This window comes from Corythoichthys intestinalis, chromosome 6 (genome assembly GCF_030265065.1).
Source record: "Corythoichthys intestinalis isolate RoL2023-P3 chromosome 6, ASM3026506v1, whole genome shotgun sequence".
Classification (NCBI taxonomy): domain Eukaryota; kingdom Metazoa; phylum Chordata; class Actinopteri; order Syngnathiformes; family Syngnathidae; genus Corythoichthys; species Corythoichthys intestinalis.
In genome coordinates, this window is record NC_080400.1 from 10,858,842 (window position 1) to 10,881,980 (window position 23,139).

Genomic DNA, 23,139 nt, shown 5'->3' on the forward strand with positions numbered 1-23,139 from the left:
CTTTTAACAGCACGTCTGCCGCACGCACGTGCATGCGAGGCAATAAATCGCAGCGGAAAAATTACCGCCTTCATTTTTATTGATCGCGCGATAAATGGAATTATTGCATATTGCGACAGGCCTACTTGAGTGTATTTTTACAGTTTGGATGTGACGTTTTTTTTAATTCAGGCAAATTGATGCGCGTCAAGTCTTCTCTGTTACAAACGAAACAATGTTAATAAAGTTAGACTTTATTATGAGTTGATCTAGGTTACATTTATTCTTTATTCGAAAAAAAAAGGGCACAATGTTAGGCAGATGCATATTTATAATAGTAATTTTATAGACAAATGATACTATTTACAGTGGCGGCAAAGAGTTTGGGGGGGGCGCGAAACATTTACGTCTTCCTTGGGGGGGCGTAACAGAAAATAATTGAGAAGCACTGAGTTAAAGAGATGGCTTTAGTGTCGATGGCTGAAAAAGACGAAAAAAAGGAGCCGACCTAAGCATAGCTTTAGCTTTTTTATCGACGCGACTGACAATGACATTCTCCTGTTTCAACAACCTATCCTTTACCATCAGCCCTGTCTTTCTTATATATCCTCTGGTTGTCCTACGTCTGACCGTTCTTGGGGGTAATTTAGTTAGCTTTGTGTAGCGATCGCAAATGCTACTCAGTGACAGCCAACGAACACTTTTAATTTTTTCATTGATAACACATCTTAATCCTATAATTTATTTACACTTCCCCCTGACAAAAGTTGTTTTTTCTATCTACTGTATATATAACAGAAACGGTAACAGTGGCAGTCAGATACCATTGTAATTCTTTTCAGGTCATTTATTGTCAGACTGAAGCAGTACGGCACAACATTACGCTAAAAAAACAAGTTAAAAATAAGGGCTGTCAAAATTATCGCGTTAATGGGCGTTAATTTTTTTAATTAATCACGTTAAAATATTTGACGCAATTAACGCACTTAATCAGCTCAGACAGATTTAAATGACAGTTGAGTGAAAGGCCCACTTGTTAAATGTGTTTTGCGGAGTTTTGCTGCCCTCTGCTGGCGCTTGGGTGCGACTGATTTTATGGGTTTCAGCACCATGAGCATTATGTAATTATTGACATCAACAATGGCGGGCTACTAGTTTATTTTTTTGATTGAAAATTTTTCACATTTTATTAAAACGAAAACATTAAGAAGGGTTTTAATATAAAATTTATATAACTTGTACTAAAAAAATTTTTTAAGAACTACAAGTCTTTCTATCCATGGATCGCTTTAATAGAATGTTAATAATGTTAATGCCATCTAGACATGTGCCGGTTACCGGTTTCACGGTTTACCGTGGTGTGAAAACGTCGCGGTTTCAAAACCACTAAAATTTTCCGTCACACCTTAGTACGGTATTCGCTATTTTTCATGTGCCAAAATGCAGCCGAAGTGACTTGGTGCGGCAGCGCTCACTCTTCCCGTTTGTTGCCGTGAGTGTCAGTGATGCTATTCAGCTAAACAGCCAGCAAACCCCCAAAAGAAGCCCTCCAAACACAAGGCGTACTTTTCTTCAATTTATTGAGCTCTCAAATCGTAGTGAAATATACAAATGAATACATTTAAAACGTTGTACAATTGTATTTTTCCACGTGTGATTCGGTTCAACAGGATAGCAATAGCAACATTAAAAAGTTCGCCAAAAACAAAACACACATTTTCCTTTCAAATTCAATATACAAACTAACTAAAACTTACAAAGACGAATGTTAGCCTAAGCTAAGCTGGGAGAGCAGCTTTGTCGAGGTTTTATAACTCTCAGCCGCTGAGTGAGAAACAAGCTTGAATGAAGGGGGAAGAAAAAGGAGCGCGTCAAAGATCGCTAATTGGGAGAGGGAGGTCTCACTCCTCACTTTTTTTTTTTTTTTTTTTAGATGAAACCTTTCCACAACAGTATTTACATTTTAACTAATTTATAAAACTAACTTATAAATTTTTAACTAACTTATTAACTTATTAAATTTTTGTTCTTTTTAACACAAAGGCATGGCATCATGTAGACTAGAGTTGACACAGTGGCTGAAAATCGCGAAACTTCACTTGAGGCCCCCCCCCCCCCCCCCACACACACACACACACACACACACAAAAGAAAAGTCATAAAGTATATATTTTTAATTTTATTTAGAAGTGTTTTTACTTTTTTATAGCAATTATTTTCTTTTTACTCTAATATTGAGCAACTTGAGCTGTGGCTGTGGGTATAGTCTAGGTTCTATATATTTGAATTTTATATTTAAAATATTTATTTTTTGATTATTTTCACATAATATTCATGTTCCAATTTGCAAATAAGTTTTGAAAAAAAATCCTGTTCAATGGAAATTTTTTTTTTTTATTTTATTTTTTTTTTTTTTGGAAAACCCATACATCTCAAAATTTTGGAGCTATGATTGCAATACCGTGATACCGTGAAACCGCGGTATTTTTGCTCACGGTTATCGTACCGTCAAAATCTCATACCGGCACATGCCTAATGCCATCTTGTTGATTTATTGTTATGATAAACAAATACAGTCCTTATGTACCGCATGTTGAATATATATATCCATCTTGTGTCTTATCTTTCCATTCCAACAATAATTTACAGAAAAATATGGCATATTATGTAGATGGTTTGGTTTGCGATTAATTACAATTAATTTTTAAGCTGTAATTAACTCGATTAAAAATTTTGATCGTTTGACAGCCCTATTAAAAATATAAAAATGGCTTACCTCTTTGTCCTCTGAAAGACCATGTCAACTAGAGATGTCCGATCATGTCATTTTCAAAGTATCGGAATTGGCAAAAAAATATCGGCCATGCCTTTTTTTAATATATACAGTATATATTTTAATTAAATCGTTTTCTAATTGTATTTGACGTTACAGACGTAATATGTTTCACTCATCCAGAGTCTTTAATTTAGGCTTAAGTTAGGGTTATCATAAATATCCCGATAACAGCAGCAATTATTTTATTAAAAAATGTTTCACGTTAAAATATTTAACACTATTAAATATATGCGCTACACGACCTTCTCACTCATTGTCGCGCTCAATCTGTAATGACGCTTTTACCTATATCAAGAGATAAAACGCAGCACAAAATGAGTAGAGCGAATTTTGGCAGCCTTTGAAGCCTTTCTTCAGTTGGCTAAAACCTTGCAATCCCTCTCACTATGATTAGAAATATCAAGGGAAGAAATGTGGGGAAGCATTAACATTTTAAGTTATTTCCCAAAGCAGAGAAGATATATCCATTGGTAGCACGACGCACAGTCATGGCTTTACTTCCCATCATGCATTGGGGCAGGGCTGCAGTATCATTTACTGAAAGCTCAACAAATACACTAGATGGCAATATTTAGTCACAATATACAGTCACAAGCCTTTCTATCCGTGGATCCCTCTCACAGAAAGAATGTTAATAATGTAAATGCCATCTTGAGGATTTATTGTCATAATAAACAAATACAGTACTTATGTACTGTATGTTGAACGTATATATTTGTCCGAGTTTTATTCATTTTTTTCTTAATGCATTGCCAAAATGTATATGATCGGGAAAAATTATCGGGAATGATCGGAAGTGAATCGGGAGCAAAAAAAAGCAATCGGATCGGGAAATATCGGGATCGGTAGATACTCAAACTAAAACGATCGGGATCGGATCGGGAGCAAAAAAACATGATCGGAACAACTCTAATGCCAACCCAACATAATGTTTACTGCATATGAAACGTGAATGGATTCGCCGAGCTGGTGTCAAAGTCCGTGCAAGTTGATTCGGTCTTCACATTTTTTCCTCCCGAGTTTTTGGTTTCCGGAAACGTATGAAGAAAACATCCTTCAAGTGTCGTAATGTCTAGAGTCGTTTCTACAAGTTCCAAAAAAGCAATGGGTGATCGGAATGTTCGTTTTTGAAAGATTACCGGAGAAAAGTAGCACTAATTACGTTGGGTCTATGAGAGGGCGGGTCTATAATTTCCCACTTCGGCTTTACTTCCGCTTTACGATGCGACGTCACGGTCTAAAAATAGCCTGCCTGCGGTACGCCATTATTATGTCTATGTCGTGAGAATTGTAGCCCTGACCCCCGTTTACAAAATCTGTTTGGTTTTATTAATGTACCGTCCCCAGCATAAAGTGTACATTCAGGATATGCCATTATATCGTCCCTACCAATATTGAGACGAAACCTACGCTCATGACGAATACAACATTTTAGTACAGATACTTCGGTCCTTTTCGCAAACACAATGGAGTGTGTCGTGTTCAGGTGCAACTTCAAAAGGGTGGACAAACAAGTCTCCTACGGGGCATTTAAATGAAGGACTGTGGATTGAAGCAGTACTGAACAGGTGCTAAAGTAAAAGATGCTGCGATGGAAGGTCTGAGAATGAAAACAACTCTCAAAAACAGGATGGAAAACAGACAAGTAATGGAAGGATTAATGATGCATGAATAGAAAGTGGGTCGGAAGGAAGGAATTGATCGAAGGGCGCGCGATGAAAAATCAAGAGTGAAGGACGAAGCTTAACCCTTTATATGGTACTCGTTTCGATCATTGGCTGCCATTGACGACGCTACACGCCCAATTCATTTTGAATGGTCAAAATGAATGAGACAGCCAGTGCTGTTAACCGCACTAAAAGATGAGCATTTATAGGCAGTCCTCCCAGTTTAAATGAATTGGATGTCTATTGTCAATGGAAGGCAATGAGTTAATTTTGGTTCACTTTCTTGTTAATTTTAGAGTACTTACAGGTAGGAGCGGTCCCTCTTGGTACCTCACGATACGAAACAATTTTTGATACAAAGCTCACGATAATGATGATCTGACGATATGGCGATAGAACGGTTATCGATACATTGTTCAGGAAATCATGCTGGGATATTCTACAACAAAAAAATAAACAGAAAAACAAGCTTCTACTGTGAATTGGAATGAGTTTATCACTTGTAGACGTCCAATCCATTTGAACTGGAAGGGTAGCAGCGAATGAACGATCACAATAACGGAGGCCAAACGTTTTCTGTAACTCTTCACAAGCTTTTCACACACTGTTGCTGGTATTTTGGCCCATTCCTCCATGCAGATCTCCTCTAGTGCCGTGATGTTTTGGGGCTGTCATTGGGCAACACAAACTTTCAACTCCCTCCTCAGACTTTTTATGGGGTTGAGATCTGGCTAGGCCACTCCAGGACCTTGAAATGCTTCTTACGGAGCCACTCCTTTGTTGCCCTGGCTGCGTGTTTGGGATCATTATCATGTTGAAAGACCCAGCCACGTCTCATCTTCAATGCCCTTGCTGATGAAAGGAGATTTTCACTCAAAATCTCTCGATACATGGCCCCATTCATATTTTTTCCTTTACACAGATCAGTCGCCCTGGGCCCTTTGCAGAAAAAACAGCCCCAAAGCATGATGTTTCCATCCCCATGCTTTACAGTGGATATGGTGTTCTTCGGCTGCAATTCAGTATTCTTTCTCCTCCAAACACGAGAACCTGTGTTTCTACCAAAAAGTTCTATTTAGGTTTCATCTGACCATAACACATTCTCCCAGTCCTCTTCTGGATCATCCAAATGCTCTCTAGCGAACCACAGATGGGCCTGGACGTGTACTGGGTTCAGTAGGGTGACACGCCTTGCAGTGCAGGATCTGAGTCCCTGGCGGCGCATTGTGTTACTGATAGTAGCCTTTGTTACTGTGGTCGCAGCTCTCTTTAGGTCAGTACTTCTCAAATAGTGGGGCGATGCCAGGGGTGGCGCGTGTGACCTCGGGGAACATGCTTTTTTTTGGGCCGTACTAGAATAAAGTGTACTTGCACATCCACTCTGTGGGTGGAAGTGGCGCTCTCATTTTCACAGTGCACGCAGTATTTTTGAAGTAAGCAAGAGCACATGGAAGAGACTCATGAAGAGCTGGAGAACAGTGCGTCGTTTTCGAAAGCCGTTTTCCGGCCGGACTCACGCAGCGACCCACTGTCTTCTCCGGTTCTCACGTGTTCGCCCGAGAAGTGCCATTTTCGGCTTGGGATCGTCACGACGACCTCCCTCACCTACGGTTCTCCCTCGGCCTCCGAAAATGCATTTTTTTCGGGCCGTTCGCCTTTTGGCTTTGACATTTAATACAGTGGTAGACGAGGAAAGACCACTGTTTACTGCAGGGGTGGGCAAACCAGTCCTCGAGGGCCGCAGTGGGTCCTGATCTTTGTTCCAACTGATTCAGCACACACAGTATAACCAATGAGGTTTCAGTGGAAACAAGGAGCACCTGACTGCAATCAACTGATTGCACTTGTAAGAAACCAGATTGGTGAAAAGCTGTCCTCATGATGGGTATGAACAAAAACCCGCACCCACTGCGGCCCTTTGTGGAATAGTTTGCCCACCCCTGGTTTACTGTGTCTAAAAATGATTATAGCGGACAGCCGGAAGCCAAATCAATTAAGACGCCACTTAAAGACATTAGACCCCAATCTCATTGATAAGCCGCTTGGTTGTTTTTCAGCGAAAACGTGCCGAATATTGCAAACAATCGCCCCGCTTTGTTAGTGTTATATCAGTAAACCAGTGATCACTGTTAGCATGCTCAGTGCAATATAACCCCACATCATTGCAAACAGGAGGTGATACTGGGAGCAGCGAGCAGCGAAAATAAAAACTGTCCTTCTGTCCAAAGACACTTTTTTTTTTCTCTTCTATTCAGTTTTGTTTTTTCGTTCAATTTTTTGGGCATATTGTCCTCATGAGTTAATGTTTCTAATCAATTTGAATTTGTTATTATTTACTGATTTTATTTTTCAGTATCAAATGTTCAAAAATGTACCGTGAGTGTATTTTTACAGTTTGGATGTGACTTTTTTTTTTTTTTTTTAATTCAGGCAAATTGATGCGCGTTACGTCTTTTCTGTTACAAACAAAACAATGTTAATAAAGTTATACTTTATAAGTTGATCTGTTATTTTCTCTAATAGAAAAAAAAGGATACAATGTGAGGCAGAGGTGTACTTATAATAGTAATATTATAGACAAATGATACTATTTACAGTGGCGGCAGAGTTGGGGGGGGGGCGCGAAACATTTACGTCTTCCGTGGGGGGGCGTAACAGAAAATAATTGAGAAGCACTGCTTTAGGTCATTCACTAGGTACCCCCGTGTGGTCCTGGGATTTTTGCTCACCGTTCTTCTTATCATTTTGACACCACGGGGTGAGATCTTGCATGGAGCCCCAGATCGAGGGAGATTATCAGTGGTCTTGTAGGTCTTCCATTTTCTAATAATTGCTCCCACAGTTTATTTCTTTGCACCAAGCGTTTTACCTATTGCAGATTCAGTCTTCCCAGCCTGGCGCAGGTCTACAATTTTGTCTCTGGTATCCTTCGACAGCTCTTTGGTCTTGGCCATAGTGGAGTTTGGAGTGTGACAGACTGACGTTGTGGACAGGTGTCTTTTATACCAATAATGAGTTAAAACAGGTGCCATTGATACAGGTAACGAGTGGAGCCTCGTTAGACCTCGTTAGAAGAAGTTAGTCCTCTTTGACAGGCAGAAATCTTGCTTGTTTGTAGGTGACCAAATACTTATTTTCCACTCTAATTTGGAAATAAATTCTTTAAAAATCAATGTGATTTTCTGTTTTTTTCCCCCACATTCCGTCTCTCATGGTTGAGGTTTACCCATGTTGACAATAACAGGTCAAGTAGGAGAACTTGCACAATTGGTGGTTGACTAAATACTTATTTGCCCCACTGTATATATAGATACATTTCTATGCATTTTAGGAGTTTTGGGGATGTCCCTTTTTTTTGTCGCTTGTACGGCTTTGGCTGTGAGGGGGGTGTCCCCTATTTCTATTTTTTAAACTCTAAAACCTTTGAAAAAGGTCTCAAATTACAGCGCCATTTCCTTCAGTAAAAGACAATGCAAGTAAAGTAGATGAAGTGAACTGGCCAGGGTTTGTTGCTCCGGTCAAGCCACCTTTCTCCTGGTAGCAGTTGCTGTTGCAGCAGCTTCAAACTCTTTTGTGTTCATTCACGTTTCATCTTCAAATGTTTTATCAGGTTTGTTGTATTGAAACTGGCCGATCTAAGTCCACCTCTCGAAACTTTCAGGCCGCAAATCTTGCATGCAGCCATTGTACTCGACGGAATTACTTTGCTTAAATATTCACAGACTACCGACATTTCTTCTCCCGGTTTCTTTTTCCTCCATATGAACAAGCTGCCCAGGCATTAATTAAGAGCGGCTATTGGCCCACTCTCCTTGGTCTGTAGCAGGCCAATAGCGATAGCTGTTTAGCATGCAAAGTGATCACGTGTCATCACACAACAGAGTGTAGTGAGTGTCAGGAGAAAGAAGACTGCATTCAAGTGATAGTGTAAATGGTATTGGCGCCCTAATTGTTGAAACTCGCAGATACCAATACCACCATTTTAGTGCCGTACCCCCCCACCCCCACCCACGACGATACTGGTATCCTCAAAAGTTTGCATTTTTTGGTAGTTCAGACACAATGACCACAATTCATGCTCCATGCCCGATTTAGTCCTTCTGAATTACAGACACAATTCCTTCACACTCAAATTGCAGTTCTAAAACGCTTTTTCTTCAAAACAATGTACAAATTTGAGCCATTTTTTCCTGTGGTTATGAGGCGTATAGGAGAAATTTGAACAAAGGAGCTCGGCACATTATACCCAGCAGTCGACAGCTAATCTCTCAGGTCAAGCAGTATATTCAACAAAGAATGCCAATTGCCGCCACTTGTCATCTTGCAATGTGTTTGCAGAAAGGCTCTGCTCAATCAAATATCAAATATGTCTAGCAAGTAGTCCCAGGAAAACAAAAAAAAAAAAGAAGACTTGATAGCCTTTCAACCAGTGCACTATATAGGACAGAGGGTGTATCAGAGGTACATTTCCTGTACATTTTAGATCATTTCCTGCATATTTGAAGTCATTTTACGGTTGCCTGGTACACCAGACTCACCATTGTTCCAGTTATAGACCCTACTCACGTGACGTCACAGCCACGCCCCCGCGCCATATTGTCCGTCAACTCGTCACTGTTGATGCATTACGCTACGTAAATTCCTTCTATTATGGCGTGTTTTTCTGCTCGTTAACATTAGTAATCAAAATGGTGAAGGCGTGTGTGGCGGTCTTTTGCAATAACAGAGAAGATAGACGGAGAAGACGGAGAGACTTGAAGTTCTACCGGATTCCGAGAGACCCGGAGAGGAGAGCGAGATGGACTGCTGCAATTCGACGAGAAAACTGGGCTCCAAACGATTACCACAGATTATGTAGTAGTCATTTTATATCTGGTAAGATGCATTTAATATATGGCGGAAAACACTCAGGTGACTTAAAGTTCCGCTCTGAGACCCCCAATTTAGCCAACTTTCAAAATTGTCTAATATGCATGTGTGATACATCATTGGAAAGCTTAAAATCTTAATTTTCTGGGGGAACAAAAATTTTGAACAGGAAGGCATTTTTAAAAAAATATTTTTTTTAAACAGCAAAACCCTAATTGGAGGCGAGAACATGCGAGAACAGAATTAAAGACGCCACGATTTTAACGAGATATTATCGCGTACTTGCCTTGTTTCGGTCCAAAAACTCCATGAGGCATGTATCACTGAGAGTCAAGACACAGCTGTGAAAGGCCACAGCCGGATTTTTTAAAATTTTATTTTATGGGTGAAACATGGTGATATAACAAGGGTTGCGATGCAGAAATCGCAGACAACAAGGAGTGGATTAGATTTTCTTTTTCATATAGTTACCCTTTTAAACTTATGTTTCTTTTTTTTTTTTTTTTTTTTTTGGATCAATTATTTATCATCTAACATATCGGGGAAAATGCGACAGTAACAAAAAAAAAAATACAATTAAGCGATAGTAATGAGGTAGATATCCGTGACTTTTTTTACAAACGCCAAATTTTTCAGTGTGACGTAATTCGTTTAAAAGTTTAAAATATGCGTGTGAATAATTTTTTAAAGTCGCTTTTTTTTTTTTTTTTTAACTAAAATTTAGACATCAATTAATGATTCTAAGCTAAAAACGACAGACATTTTGAAAAATAAATATAATTACTTATATTCTTTTTGTGGCTAGATGTCAACAAAAGCGGTTGCGCGACGTCTGTATACGGGGGTTGTCAGGGTAAAACGGAAAAATCAAAAATAGTTCGGGGACTTCATGCGCCATGAATCTGCTATTGCAGCATATGGACATATTGTTCTACCAAACGCAACAGTTGTTTTGGCTTAAGATACAGCAGTTTCTTTTACAGAGGGGTGCAAGAGCAGAAACTGCTTTTTCAGTCTTGTCTGTGTTTTCCGCCATATATTTAGAGGGTTTTGTATGGGGCGCTGTTTGTAAAGCAGCACATGCTCAAAATTACGACATTTTCTCACATTTAACGCCACACAGTGTTTAAAATGGTGTGAAATTTTTAGAGTCACTTTTTTTTGCACATTTACAACATTATTTAGCAACTTAAATATTCATTTTTAAATAAGAAATTTTGGACCTGATTGTTTAAATCCAGAACTAAATATTTAATTTAAATCTTAAACTTATATCCTAAATGTTAAATCAGGAAACAGTCGGAACTAAATATTTAGCTTAATATGCAAATTCACATGGCTGGAGACCGGAAGTAACAAAATAAAAGCTGGAGCACACAAAATACTCTTTAAATAGTTTCTCCTAAATATGTATTTTACCTATATACTGTTATTATCACAATGGCTCATGTCCAAGAGCAGACTGCCACCGTTGAGGAGGTTTTATTCATTTTCAAGTAACGTAAACAGACAGTCTGAGCTGCTCCACCAGCTTTTATTTTGTTACTTCCGGTCTCCAGTCATGTGAATTTGCATATTTAGCTAAATATTTAGCTCCAACCGTTTCCAGATTTAGCATTTAGGATATAAATTTAAGATTTAAATTAAATATTTAGTTCTGGATTTAAACAATCAGGTCCAAAACTTATTTAAAAATAAATATTTAAGTTGCTAAATAATGTTGTAAATGTGCAAAAAAAAGTGACTAAAAATTTCACACCACGTTTGAAACAATGTGTGGCGCTAAATGTGAGAAAATGTCGTAATTTTGAGCATGTGCTGCTTTACAAACGGCGCCCCATAGTTTTGGGCTGACAACCACAATTAAGATCATTGCTAGGCTAATCGCCGACAACATACACTCAGACGTTGTGAATGAACTACCTGAAAATATATAATTATAAAGGGGTAATCAGACAGTTGTCGTACAATTAATTTACAATTTCACGATTGAGGTCAAAAGCCAAAAAATAAATTCAACTAGGGACAATCTAGAGTAGTGCTATCGCACTTCATATTTATTACATATTATATATGTATGTAGTGAGAGTGCTATCGCTAAACCATATAAACATTAAAAGCCCTAGGTCCGTTGACAAATGACATGAAATACATTAGACTTGACAGTGGATGTTAGCAAGAACAAAAGATTTTGAATTGAAAATTTCGTAACTCACCTTCCCGAGCACAAGATAGATTCCTGCCGAATTTTCGTGGACGGACGAGGACCTGTTTCACCCAACCAGCAACGAAGTATTTATAAGCCTCCAAGCTCTTAAAGTTTTTCAAACTTTCGTGAGAATAGGCTGATTTTGTGTGGACATGATAGTTGTAAATATCAGGGTAGCAGATGTCAGGCAGAGACGGCGAAGACAGCGGGTCGAAAAACATCGATTTAGGCATCAAATATGGATCTGGCGAATAGATAAACTGAAGCTTTTCCACATAACGCCTTTTATGCAACGCATCCAATGAGTTTACAGCGTCAGATAACACCGGGACTTCCATGAATTGCTCTAGAACTTGCACGACTAATTGAAAACAATGAGAATAAGTCTAAAAAATACGGACAATATGGCGGCCGGATACAGCGACACGTCATTTTGTGACGTAGGTGAGTAGGGTCTATTGAGTCTGGCTACCATTCAGCGGATACAATTTCCAGGGCGGAGCAAGCCACAGCAAACAGACAGCGGAGTGGACCGATCAGCGACGGGCAGACGTGACGTTAGTAAAACGACGAGGGCAGGACGATGGACTAGAGCGCAGAAGTAAACATACGAGGAGAGCGGAGTTTATTCAACATGGCTAGCGCGAGACGGACTGTTGTCAATGACTCGTGTCGATTTGTTTTTGGTCATTTAAAACTTAACTTACCGTGGATTGGAACATATTCTCGGCTCTCCTGTTCACCGTCTGTGTTGTTAAGGAGAGGACTTCCGACGCGCAAGAGTGACGTTGCTCGTTAAGAACACGTCACGCAAATAAACGAATCCGATTTGTTGATTTATTTTGTACCTGCTCGAGAGGCCGTTAATGGGATGGTTCCCAGACTATTTCTCTCAGTGTTTGAAAAATACAGGGAGAACAGTCTGGCCGTGCCAGGCAAATTTTACGGGTCACATCCTGTAAATTTTGGTTACCGGTACTTCCTATTTATTTTCAGGTATTTCAGGACACTTCCCATTGATGTTGGGTACCTTTATGTTGGTTTTGAGGTCATTTTGGGTCATTTCTTTCTAATTTTGGGGGCATTGCCATATCACGTCCTGTTGCTTTTGATTCACTTTGTTGATTTGGGGAATTTCTGGGCTACTTTTTGTATATTGATCACGTCCTATTAATCAAGGGGCATTTCCATGTCACTTCTCGTTGAGCTTGGTTCACTTTCCGTTGATTTCGGGGCATTTACAGGTCACTTCCTGTGGTTTTCAGGTCCCTCCTTGCTAATTTTAGGTCACTTCCTGCTGATTTCAGGGCATTCTGGGATTACTTCCTGTACATTTGGGATCATTTCCTGTATATTTTAAGACATTTATGGGTTCAGTGTAAATTTTGGTCACTTCCTCTTGATTTTGGGACATTTCAGATCAGTTTCAGTTGATGTTGGGTACATTTCCGTTGGTTTTGAGGTGATTTTGGGTCACTCTCTGATGGTTTTGGGTCATTTCCCATCTATTTTGGTGGGATTGCCATATCACTTCCAATTGCTTTTGGTTCACTTTCTGTAGATTTTGGGGAATTTCTGAGTCACTTCTCGTTCATTGATCACTTCCTGTTACTTTCGGAGCACTTCCTGTTGATTTCTGTCGGTTCAGACGTGATTTTGGGTCACTTTCTGATTATTTGAGGCACATATCCATGTCATTGCCTGTTGATTTTGGCTCACTTTTTGATTTCGGAGCATCTACAGCCAGGTCACTTCTTGGTCACTTCTGTTCAGGTCACTTTTTGTGGCATTTCCAGGTGCCTTCTTGTTAATTTTAGGGTACATTTTCAGGGCAATCTGGGTTTATTCTGTACATTTTACACAGTTTCCTGCATATTTTAAGGCATTTACAGGTCACTTCCTCCTGATTTTGGGGCATGTCAGGTCACTTCCCGTTGATGTTTGTTACCTCTCTGTTGGTTTTGAGGTGATTTTGAGTCACTTTCTGATGGCTTTGCCACGTCACTACCTGTTGCATTTGATTCACTTGGTTTATTTGGGGAGATTTCCATATCACATTTTGTTCATTGATATTTTCCTTTTAATTTGGGGGCATTTTCGGGTCACTTCTCGTTGATTTTTGGGTACCTGTTGGTTTTGAGGCGATTTTGGGTCACTTTCTGATGCTTTTGGGGGCATTTACAGTTAACTTTTTGTGGCATTTCCAGGTCTTGTTAATTTTAGGGTACACTAAGAACACTTCCTGTTGATTTCAGGGCATTCTTGGGTTACCTCCTGTATATTTTGGATTTTTTTTTTTTCATTCATGTTGATAACGAGGTGAAAATATTTGCGAGCAGTCAATATGCTTCTAAATGCAAGAAGAAAAAAACAAAAACTTTTAAATCTGTTTAATTCCAATAAGAAGTTCACTTTGAATTTTACAAGACGTGTGTCATTGTAAAAACACAGTAAAGTTACAAAAAAGAAAAAAAAAAAGGGGGGGGGCAATAGTAATGTGAAAGCTTTTGTGTTCAGACGATCATCTCCAGCTGCCTGGCGTATTCGATGACCTGCTGCGCCAGCTCCGTAGATGGAATGCTAACCTCCTCCGTGCGTTGCTGCTGACTGCTGAACGAGTAGCCACCGGCGGCGTTTAAACTCCAACCGCGCTGAAAAACAACGTGATCCGAGTTTTCGCTGTCTTGTTCATTTCGTGCACGAGCAGAACTACCAACCTTCTTGGCGTAGTCGGTCATCTTTTTCGACGAGGTGAAGAAAAGCACGCGCGTGGCTTCGGTGAACTGAATCTGCTCGTACGCTTTCTCGATGCAGCCGGCGATCTCGTCCCTGAGGAAATTAGGGGTGAGACAAAATATCGAAATAGTGATATATCGTGATAGGCTATCGATATAGCGATTCTTGGCAGGCGCATATCGTTTTCAAATGGCATCACTGTTTAAGAGATTTTCGGATGAGCTAAAGTTTTAGGCCTGAATGCATCACTGACTGTCTCAAAACTCACATTACTAAAAAAAACTTTTTGAATTGACTGTGTAGTTTTTGAGTAAATGCCATAACAACACCATAGCAACGAGGGACACGCCTCGCTGCCCGCTGCTACCTGATGACGTCATTTCCTCCAAGATCTCGCCAGCAGTCCATATGAATACCAGGCTATCCCCGCCATATATTGCAATCATTTTCTGGGTTTTACTCGCGGGATTCGTCATGCCATCTCGATGTGGACCAATTAATTACTCACACAAACGCACGAGACTCATTGAGAGGCCCAAAACCCTTCTTGTGCAAGGATTTGGACATCTTTTGTGAGAGTCAAGCGGAAAAACTTCTCCCTGGGTCCTCGATTGAGTCTTTGTTTTCAACATTTCAGCGACGATGTTAGGATGCGCTGGGAAGTGGACACCAAAGCAGAAAAAAATAACTGCTAGTATGCAACGTTTATTCAATTTCGCACAACGCTCGGAGCAGCGCACGTGCACGCCGGGTCGTAGCTGTCAAAAGTTGACGAGCGGTCAATCAGGCGACGGTACAGCTCGAGATCAGGCACGGGGAATTCAAATATCTGAATGCTGGACGTGACTGACGGGTATGCCGAAAGTGGTGGTTTGGCGACAAGCAGCAATAACGGCTTATGAAGGCGGCTGATTGTAATGTGTCAGCCGCCATCGTTCCCCCGTCTGGCCTCCAGCCTGCAATCAAGTAGCCCTAACTGACTAGTCTCGGAAGATACAATGCAAGTAGACTCTTACTGACAATTTGATATGTTTATTACTTGTTTTGCAATTACTGATAATTATATCACACAATGACTGGGGGAAAAAATGTTCAGAGATAAATCAAAATGCCTACCACTATTTCATGAAGTGTCAAGTTCCCAACTGGACTGCGTTTCAATCGCGGTGTAAATGAGCCCTTGCTCACTTGCCCTAGCCACCGCCCCCCAGGGGAATCCCCGCCGCCATCTTAACTCATTCACTCCCAGCCATTTTTACCAGAGCAAGGCCCTTCGCTCCCGGCTGTTTTTCTGGATTTTGACTGCAAGGCCCACAGAAAATTCCCTCCAAAACTTGCAAATTGCTGCTGTATTTTTGTTATTTTAGTAAGCCATGTAACTTGCTGTGATCCAAGGTTTTGAACAGGTGTGATATTCGTGTGTGGCCACAGCGTACACATCTGATGTTGCTCACAGTATTCCTCAGTTTGCTCAGGGAGCTTGTGTGTCTGCTCAGACACATGAAAAATTAGAGGGAACATTGGTCATGAACGTTTAAACGTCCAGCGCGTTTAGTCCGTCTAGCAGTTGTAAAACATGTGGGGGGGTTTTTCTCTCTGGTAACAGTCTTGTGTCAAGAAAGAGTGTGTGTGTGTATAATGCAAAACATGATACGAGTCATACACATGTGCTTTTTATGGAAAATAATTCAATTATTTTGTTCTGATGGTAATAATGTTGAGCTATGGCTGTGGGTTTAGGCTCACCTAAAGGACTGAATCTATTTTAATAATTTTATGTAGAATATTGCTGTTGTTTTTTTAAAGTTATTTTACCTTAACAATATACTTATGTTTCCTTTTGCTAATAGGTTTTGAAAAATAAAAATCCTGTTCGATGGAGCAAAGTTTTTTAAGACCAGATATCTCAAAATAACCGGCACATGTCACTGCCTATTCATTACTGGGGCACTTTATCTTCTGTAACCCAAAATCAACAGGAAGTGGCCCAGAAATGACCCAAAATCAACAGGAAGTGACTGAAAATCAACAAGATGACATGAACTGCGCCAAAAAAAACTCATTGGTTTCCATTGACCGCCAAAGGGGGCTAAAGAACGTTTGTTGATCTGAAACCAGTTCCAATTTTAGGGGCATTTACATGTCACTTCCTGTTGAGTTTGAGTCACTGCCTATTCATTACCGACTCACTTCCTCCTCAGTAACCCAAAATCAACAGGAAGTGACTAGAGCTGAAACGAATACTCGAGCAACTCGAGTAACCCGAGTTTAAAAACTGATCCGAGTAATTTTATTCACCTCGAGTAATCGTTTATTTTGACAGCTCTAAGCATCCCGTTTTGCTCGGGCTACTTTTAATGCGGGACAACACGCTGATGTCACGTGCGGAGTGGAATAAGGGGAAAAAAGAAAAAAAAAAAAACTTACTGCAGCCGACAGCCACTACAAACGACGCCGACGTTGCTAAATACTAGCCCGTACGATGCTACGTTGGTAGCAGGTAGCGTCTGATGCGTCTCAGAGATCACATGTATGTTGAACTAGATGCGAAATGACAGACTCGGCCGCGTCTGGGCAGCATTACTAAACAGCCGCCATCTTAAAGCAGTAGAGCACTAAGCGCTGATAAATAAGATTAACATTACTGTCACTACTAGCTCACGTAACGTTAGCCCTGCGGAGGGCTAGGTTTCTATTAATTATGACCACTGTCGATGCGTGGCTAACGTGTCTTACATACAGGCTTTAACATAACATAGCATTGTGTAGTGATGAGGGTGTAAAATAAAAACTTAATAATGCTAACTATCAATTTTAGCGCAGTAGTCATTATTGCTGGATAAAACACCAAGTAGCACTGGTCCCTAATGTGCTCCAATACAGCCTGTATCATACTTTTATTTTGAACACTGCAAAAACTCAAAATCCTATCAGGACTTACAGTTTAGACTAATTTAAAACTTAACTAGAACTTAAAAATGGCTTGACACAAATAGAAATTCAATTGAAACACGTGGGGAAAAAATCCTAACTTTTAACTCATTTGCTCCCAAAAACGTATAAATACGTTCTATTTTTAAATGCTTCACCGTCTCAAAAACCTATTCATACCTCTTTTGCGTTTTTTTTTTTTTTAATAAGAAGCATATATACCTTCCACTGTATCTGACAAACAAAGAACAACACTCTAAACCCATTTTAAAGCAATAAAACTGGCCACTGGAGGGCAGTAGCGCATTTTGCAAGACCAGGCAACCCGATTCAACAACAGTGAACGGCCGGGCAGCATGGTCGGAGCGCTGGCGGCACGATGCCAGGTGGCGCTCCGACGAACAAAACAACGAGAGGACGCCTGGAAGGCCAGGCGTTGGACGACTGCGCAAAACGAGTGAGATCCTCAGTAAAGCGGCTCGCCAAGCAGACCTCGCAGAAACAGTCCATCTTTGTGAGACAGACAACGATGAGGGAAAAGTTTACACGGCTGACGTGGCGACAACGGCGTCATCTCGGCGACAAACCGTCATCTCTCAGTAGTCATGTGTGAATAAATTGCTACTTTGCTATCAAAACCTCTATTTGGCTGGGTGTTCATGTTATTTTGTAAAAGGAAAACATTATCCAGATGTTTGGGATGTCACTGAAGCAAAAAATAGCCGTGTTAAAGTCAAACATGTTTGAAATGTATGCGTTTACAAAAAGCTCATTTTCTCCGTTTTTTCATCAGAAATTGCTCAAACTAAGTTATCTTCTAATGCTGATTTCTAAAGAATGGAAAAAGATATGAACTTAGTTTTCTTTCTGCTGAAAGAAGAGAGTCTAATCTTTCTTTTGGTGGGTTCCATGTTTATATAGCAATGGAACAGAATTTTCTGTGGGCCTTGCAAAATCAGTCAAAATCCGGAAAAAACGGCCAGGAGCGAAGGGCCTTGCTCTGATGAAAATAGCTGGGAGTGAATGAGTTAAGTGATGTGTGTTATCAAGCGTAACGGCATTTTTAGGTAATATATATATATATATATATATATATATATATATTAGGGTGTCCCAGGCCCCCTATATAAAATCACATATTAACAGATTCGGACTCGCACACCCCTTCATTGTATTCCACTTGCTAAAAGAACCGAGCACATGAAATTTCACTCCCATAGCTGGTTGCTAAGACTTCCCTCATTGACATTCCTACTGGACTGGCAGTGGTTAACGTGTCGGTCTCGCACTCTTCTGACTAATGATCGCCTCTCTCCCAGACCGATTGTCTACCTTGCACAATTCACATTGGACAAGGTGTTACAAGCACTGGTGCAATACAACTGGATAGTAGCAATACAACTGAAGACAGGGAAGTGACAGCTGAACTACTGCAAGCTGGCCTTGTCAGCCGTGGGGAATTGGCGGCGGTGATGTTCGATGACCTGAAAGATGAGCTGCCGCTCGTCTTCGCCCTTCGTCAGGCACTGGTTGAAGTCGGTCGCCAGCTTCACCGCTCGCTCTGCAACATCATTTACCGACTTCAGCTCGAACACGACAACTGGAACTTCCCGCAGATCCGTGACTGTAGCTGGGAGAGGCAGCTTCAGGCAGTGGAACAGGTTCTACGACCTCCGGGCGATGAAGTCGCCTACGTCAGCCCTCTTGAGTGTAAGGGTCCTCTTTCCTTCCAGCCGCCGCAGTTCCTTCCCTTTCTCCTGAGCCTCGTAGAGGTTGTGCAGCATCTTGGCCTTCTCCTCTTCCTCGGTCTTCATTGAAAACATCGCCAGGGAGGCCAAGTCCTCGCTCAAGTACCAGAGATGCCCACGGAACTTCTTGAGAGCAGCCGAGCCAACTTCACTGTCAACAGCTGTGTATCTGTCCAGCTCCTCGCACATCTCCAGGTCGTTGACAGGTGCATCGACGGTCACTGGAGCTTCGAACCACCGCTTGAGGTAGACCGTCACTGCGAACACGTTGATTTTGCGCAGAGCTCTTGCTTCATGTGAGTGAGTTGGAACTGCTTCTGGAAGATGTAGATTTTCAGCGAGTAGATGACTTTGGCCATCCATCAAGCGCAGTGGTACGCCCCAGGCCGGCTGAAGCGGACAACGTCTGTCCAGGGGCCCGTGAGGAAGAAGCGGGCGAGGAGGAGGAACTCGCAGTAGTCGTCCCTGTGGTGGATGGTCTCCAGCTGGCTGTCGATAAACCCGACGACTTCGTCCTTCTTGAGACGCACCCACTCGGAGAGGTTGTCGTTCGGATCGGAGATGCCTTCGAGTGGTCCAGAAAATTCCATTCTGCTTTGAAGCGGACGAACAGGGAAATATCAGGGCCAGAGAATCGGAAGAAGAGGTCGAAGACAGCCGCGATGACCAGTTCCATGCTATGATCGCTTGAAAGTGCGATTTTCTCGAAGTAAAGTCACATTCTATCAGAAAAAGACTTGCTTAAACCACCTTCCACGTGGTAAGCTTCCCAAATCCGATGAGCTTTTCAAAATCGGTGATATTTGGGGGGGAAACCCCCCCCCCCCCGCCTTCGAGTTTCAGATAGCTTTTCTGGATTGGCCACTGTCAACACCAGGTCAAGGCAACACCGCATACGTTCTATGCATGTGAGTGCAAATGGACAGTTGAAAACAGATCAGGATGACGTCCCTACCCGGCTGGCCCCTGTACACGGCACAGCAGACATTACATGTGCTCTGAGGGAACCCTAAATATTAAGCGATCATTGTGAATTTTTTCTCACAGTACTTTGGCAAGAAGTGGAATGCATTGAGAGGGTGTGCGAGATTAGTTTCCTGGATTTACTTTTTTGGGACACCCTAATATACTGGACTGTCTCAGAAAATTAGAATACACAATATTCTAATTTTCTGAGACAGTCCTGTATATTGTTCTATGTAAAGGACGTCAGCCAAGGTCGGCCCCCCACATTTTTACCACGCCAAATCTGGTCCCCTTTGCAAAAAGTTTGGACACCCCTGCTTTAAATGGTGGATTAATGTACAGGACTGTCTCAGAAAATTAGAATATTGTGTATTCTAATTTTCTGAGACAGTCCAGTATATATATATATATATATATATATGTATATATATATATTTTTAATAAGATCTAAAAAAAAATTTGAAAGCAGTGAATTAGTCTTTTTTTTCCTAGTTACATCTGAGATGCAATTGTTGGCTGTTTTCAACAATATACATCGAAAATAAAGACATTGATTGACTGAAAATGGTTCAAGATTAGATTAAATGTCTTGTTTTTTCATGTATATTTATAATTGCTCGTCACCTAAAAATATATTTGTTTTATCTGATTACTCGATAGAATTTTCAGTCGATTACTCGATTACTAAAATATTCGATAGCTGCAGCCCTAGAAGTGACCTAGAAATGCCCCCCAAAATCAAATACAGAAAGTGACTGAAAATCAAAAGCAAATGACCTGAAATGCCCCAAAATTAAACTCATTGTTTGCCATCGACGCCCAGTCTGTGCCACCCTCCCAGTTCAAACAAATTGGACATCTTCTGGTGTTAATCTCAATTCAATTCCCAGCAGAAGGATGAAAACAGCTTGTTTTTCTGTTTATTATTTGAAAAGTAAAACATTGTAGAATTACAGGGCTTGGACAAAATAATGGAAACACCTAACATTTTGGCATCATAATTATTGAACATAATTGTTCAAGAATGGCATGAGGAACATTCTAATCAAGTTGAGCATCTTGTATGCCGAGCACACCCCCAGACCTCAACATTAGTGAGCATTTATGGTCAGTTTTAGAGTTTCAATTAAGACTTCGATTTCCACCACCATCGTCTCAAAGAGCGGTTATTCTAATTGAAGAATGGCTTCAAATTCTTTTGGAATGAATTCACAAGTTGTACGAATCAACACCTCGGAGAATTGAGGCAATAATTGCCGCTAAAGGTGGACCTACACTGTATCAAATTAGTTTTTGTTGATTTTTTTAAGGTGTTTCCATTATTATGTCCAACCCCTGTACTTCTTGACCCACGTATTGATAATTGTTACATCTAGAGCTGAAACGAATACTCGAGCAACTCGAGTAGCTCGACTTTAAAAACTGATCCGAGTAATTTTATCCACCTCGGGGAATCGTTTAATTTTGCCGGCTCTAAGCATCACGTTTTGCCTGGGCTACTTTTTATGCGGGACAACGCGCTGATTTCACGTGCGTAGAGGAAGAAGCAATATATAATTAAATAAATAAATAACCTTACTGCAGCCAACAACCGCTACAAGCTACGTCGACGTTGCTAAAAACTAGCCCGCATGATGCTACTGTGGTAGTAGCAGGTAGCGTCTGATGAGTCTCGTAGATATCACATGTATGTTGAACTAGATTCGAAATGAGAGAGTCAGCGGCGTTAATAAACAGCCGCCATCTTAAAGCACTCGCTCACGTAATGTTAGCCCTGCGGAGGGCTAGGTTTCTATACATTAGGACCACCGTCGAGGCGTTGCTAACGTGTCTTACATACAGGCTTTATTTAATCTGTAAAAACATAGCGCTGTAGAGTGATGAGGGTATAAAATAAAAACTTAATAACGCTAACTGTCAATTTTAGCTCAGTAGTCATTGCTGGATAAAACACCAAGTAGCAATGATCCTTAATGTGCTCCAATACAGCAGGTATCATACTGTAAAGTTGACAAAGAGTCACCCGCTTCTTTAGGTTGCAATTATTTATTTTTTGGGAACTTGTGGAACAACCAACACACGACAGCTGTCTGCCAAAGCCGATACACACGCTAGAGGTGTGCAAAATTTCCGATTCTTAGATTATTTGCGATTCGGCCGTGGAAGATTCGAGAACGATTCACAAACATCCAAATTCCGATTATTGAAATATGCCAAGTAAAGAGGAAGTACAACACACTCAGCGCGCCGCGCTCTCTTCGGTACGCAATGAGGAAGAACGGAGCGAGAGTAGCTAAACATCATGCTTCTCATTATCCGGCCCCTCGGGTAATGCCAATGCTCAACTCACGGCTCTAGCTCAACTCATGCCACGAGATAAAAAAACACATCAACATACCTGACTGCTGCCGAAAAGCTGCTACAAGTACATCCACATAATGGATAATAGATATCATTTATATAGGACTAGATGCAATATAGATTCAGTAGCGTTGCAGCACATCTACAAAAAGCTAGATGCAGGCGTTAGTAAACGGCCGCCATCTTAAAGCAGTACACTTCCCTGCAAGGCTGTTGTAGCGAACCTTCCAAGCAAACCTAATTACCTTTTTATCTAAAATACTCCTAAATCGGTAAAATATTGACTTGAATCTATCTTTAAAATAGTTTTAAAAGTTTCACACGCCGAAAGTAGTCAAAAGGGAAATTATGGAATAACAGGAGCAATTTTAACAACTTTAACGGTTGATTGACAACATTAAATTAATTGAATGTAGTTTAAAGCTGCTGATACAGAATGGGGACTGGAGTTTTTTATTTACTGTTATTTTTGTATATTTGTTTACTGCTATATGTTAACTTGATACTGAAATAGTAGTTTGGTTTAGCCTGAGAGTATTTTTGAACTATTTTGGAACTAATGTACAAAAAAAAACAAAAAAAAAAGGAGGGGGGTGCATCAATAATGGTTTTATAATCGAATCGGAGCCTCTGAATCGTAATCGTAATCTAATCGTTAGGTGCCCAAAGATTCCCAGCTCTATAATTAAAGTGTATGTCAACACCTGGGGAAATGCTAATATTCCATTATTTATCCATAAATGAATGCCTTTTGGATTCATATCATGTCACTTCGTGTAATTACACACATCGCAACACCAAGAAAATGAGAGAAATTTGGGTCAATTTCAAGCTAAA

The 23,139-nt window shown here is 40.6% G+C and overlaps 1 protein-coding gene across 1 annotated transcript in view; it reads right to left on the bottom strand.

Moving 5' to 3' along the window:
• Window positions 1-13,935: 13,935 nt before the first annotated feature.
• Window positions 13,936-23,139, bottom strand: part of LOC130917512 (26S proteasome non-ATPase regulatory subunit 8-like) — a 46,045-nt gene continuing 36,841 nt past the window's right edge. Inside the window, exons 6-7 of the mRNA XM_057838990.1 lie at window positions 14,278-14,389; window positions 13,936-14,211 (exon numbers count right to left, since the gene is read on the bottom strand). Coding sequence (XP_057694973.1) covers window positions 14,074-14,211; window positions 14,278-14,389 — 250 coding nt within the window. The 3' untranslated portion in view covers window positions 13,936-14,073. The remainder of the gene's footprint in view (window positions 14,212-14,277; window positions 14,390-23,139) is intronic.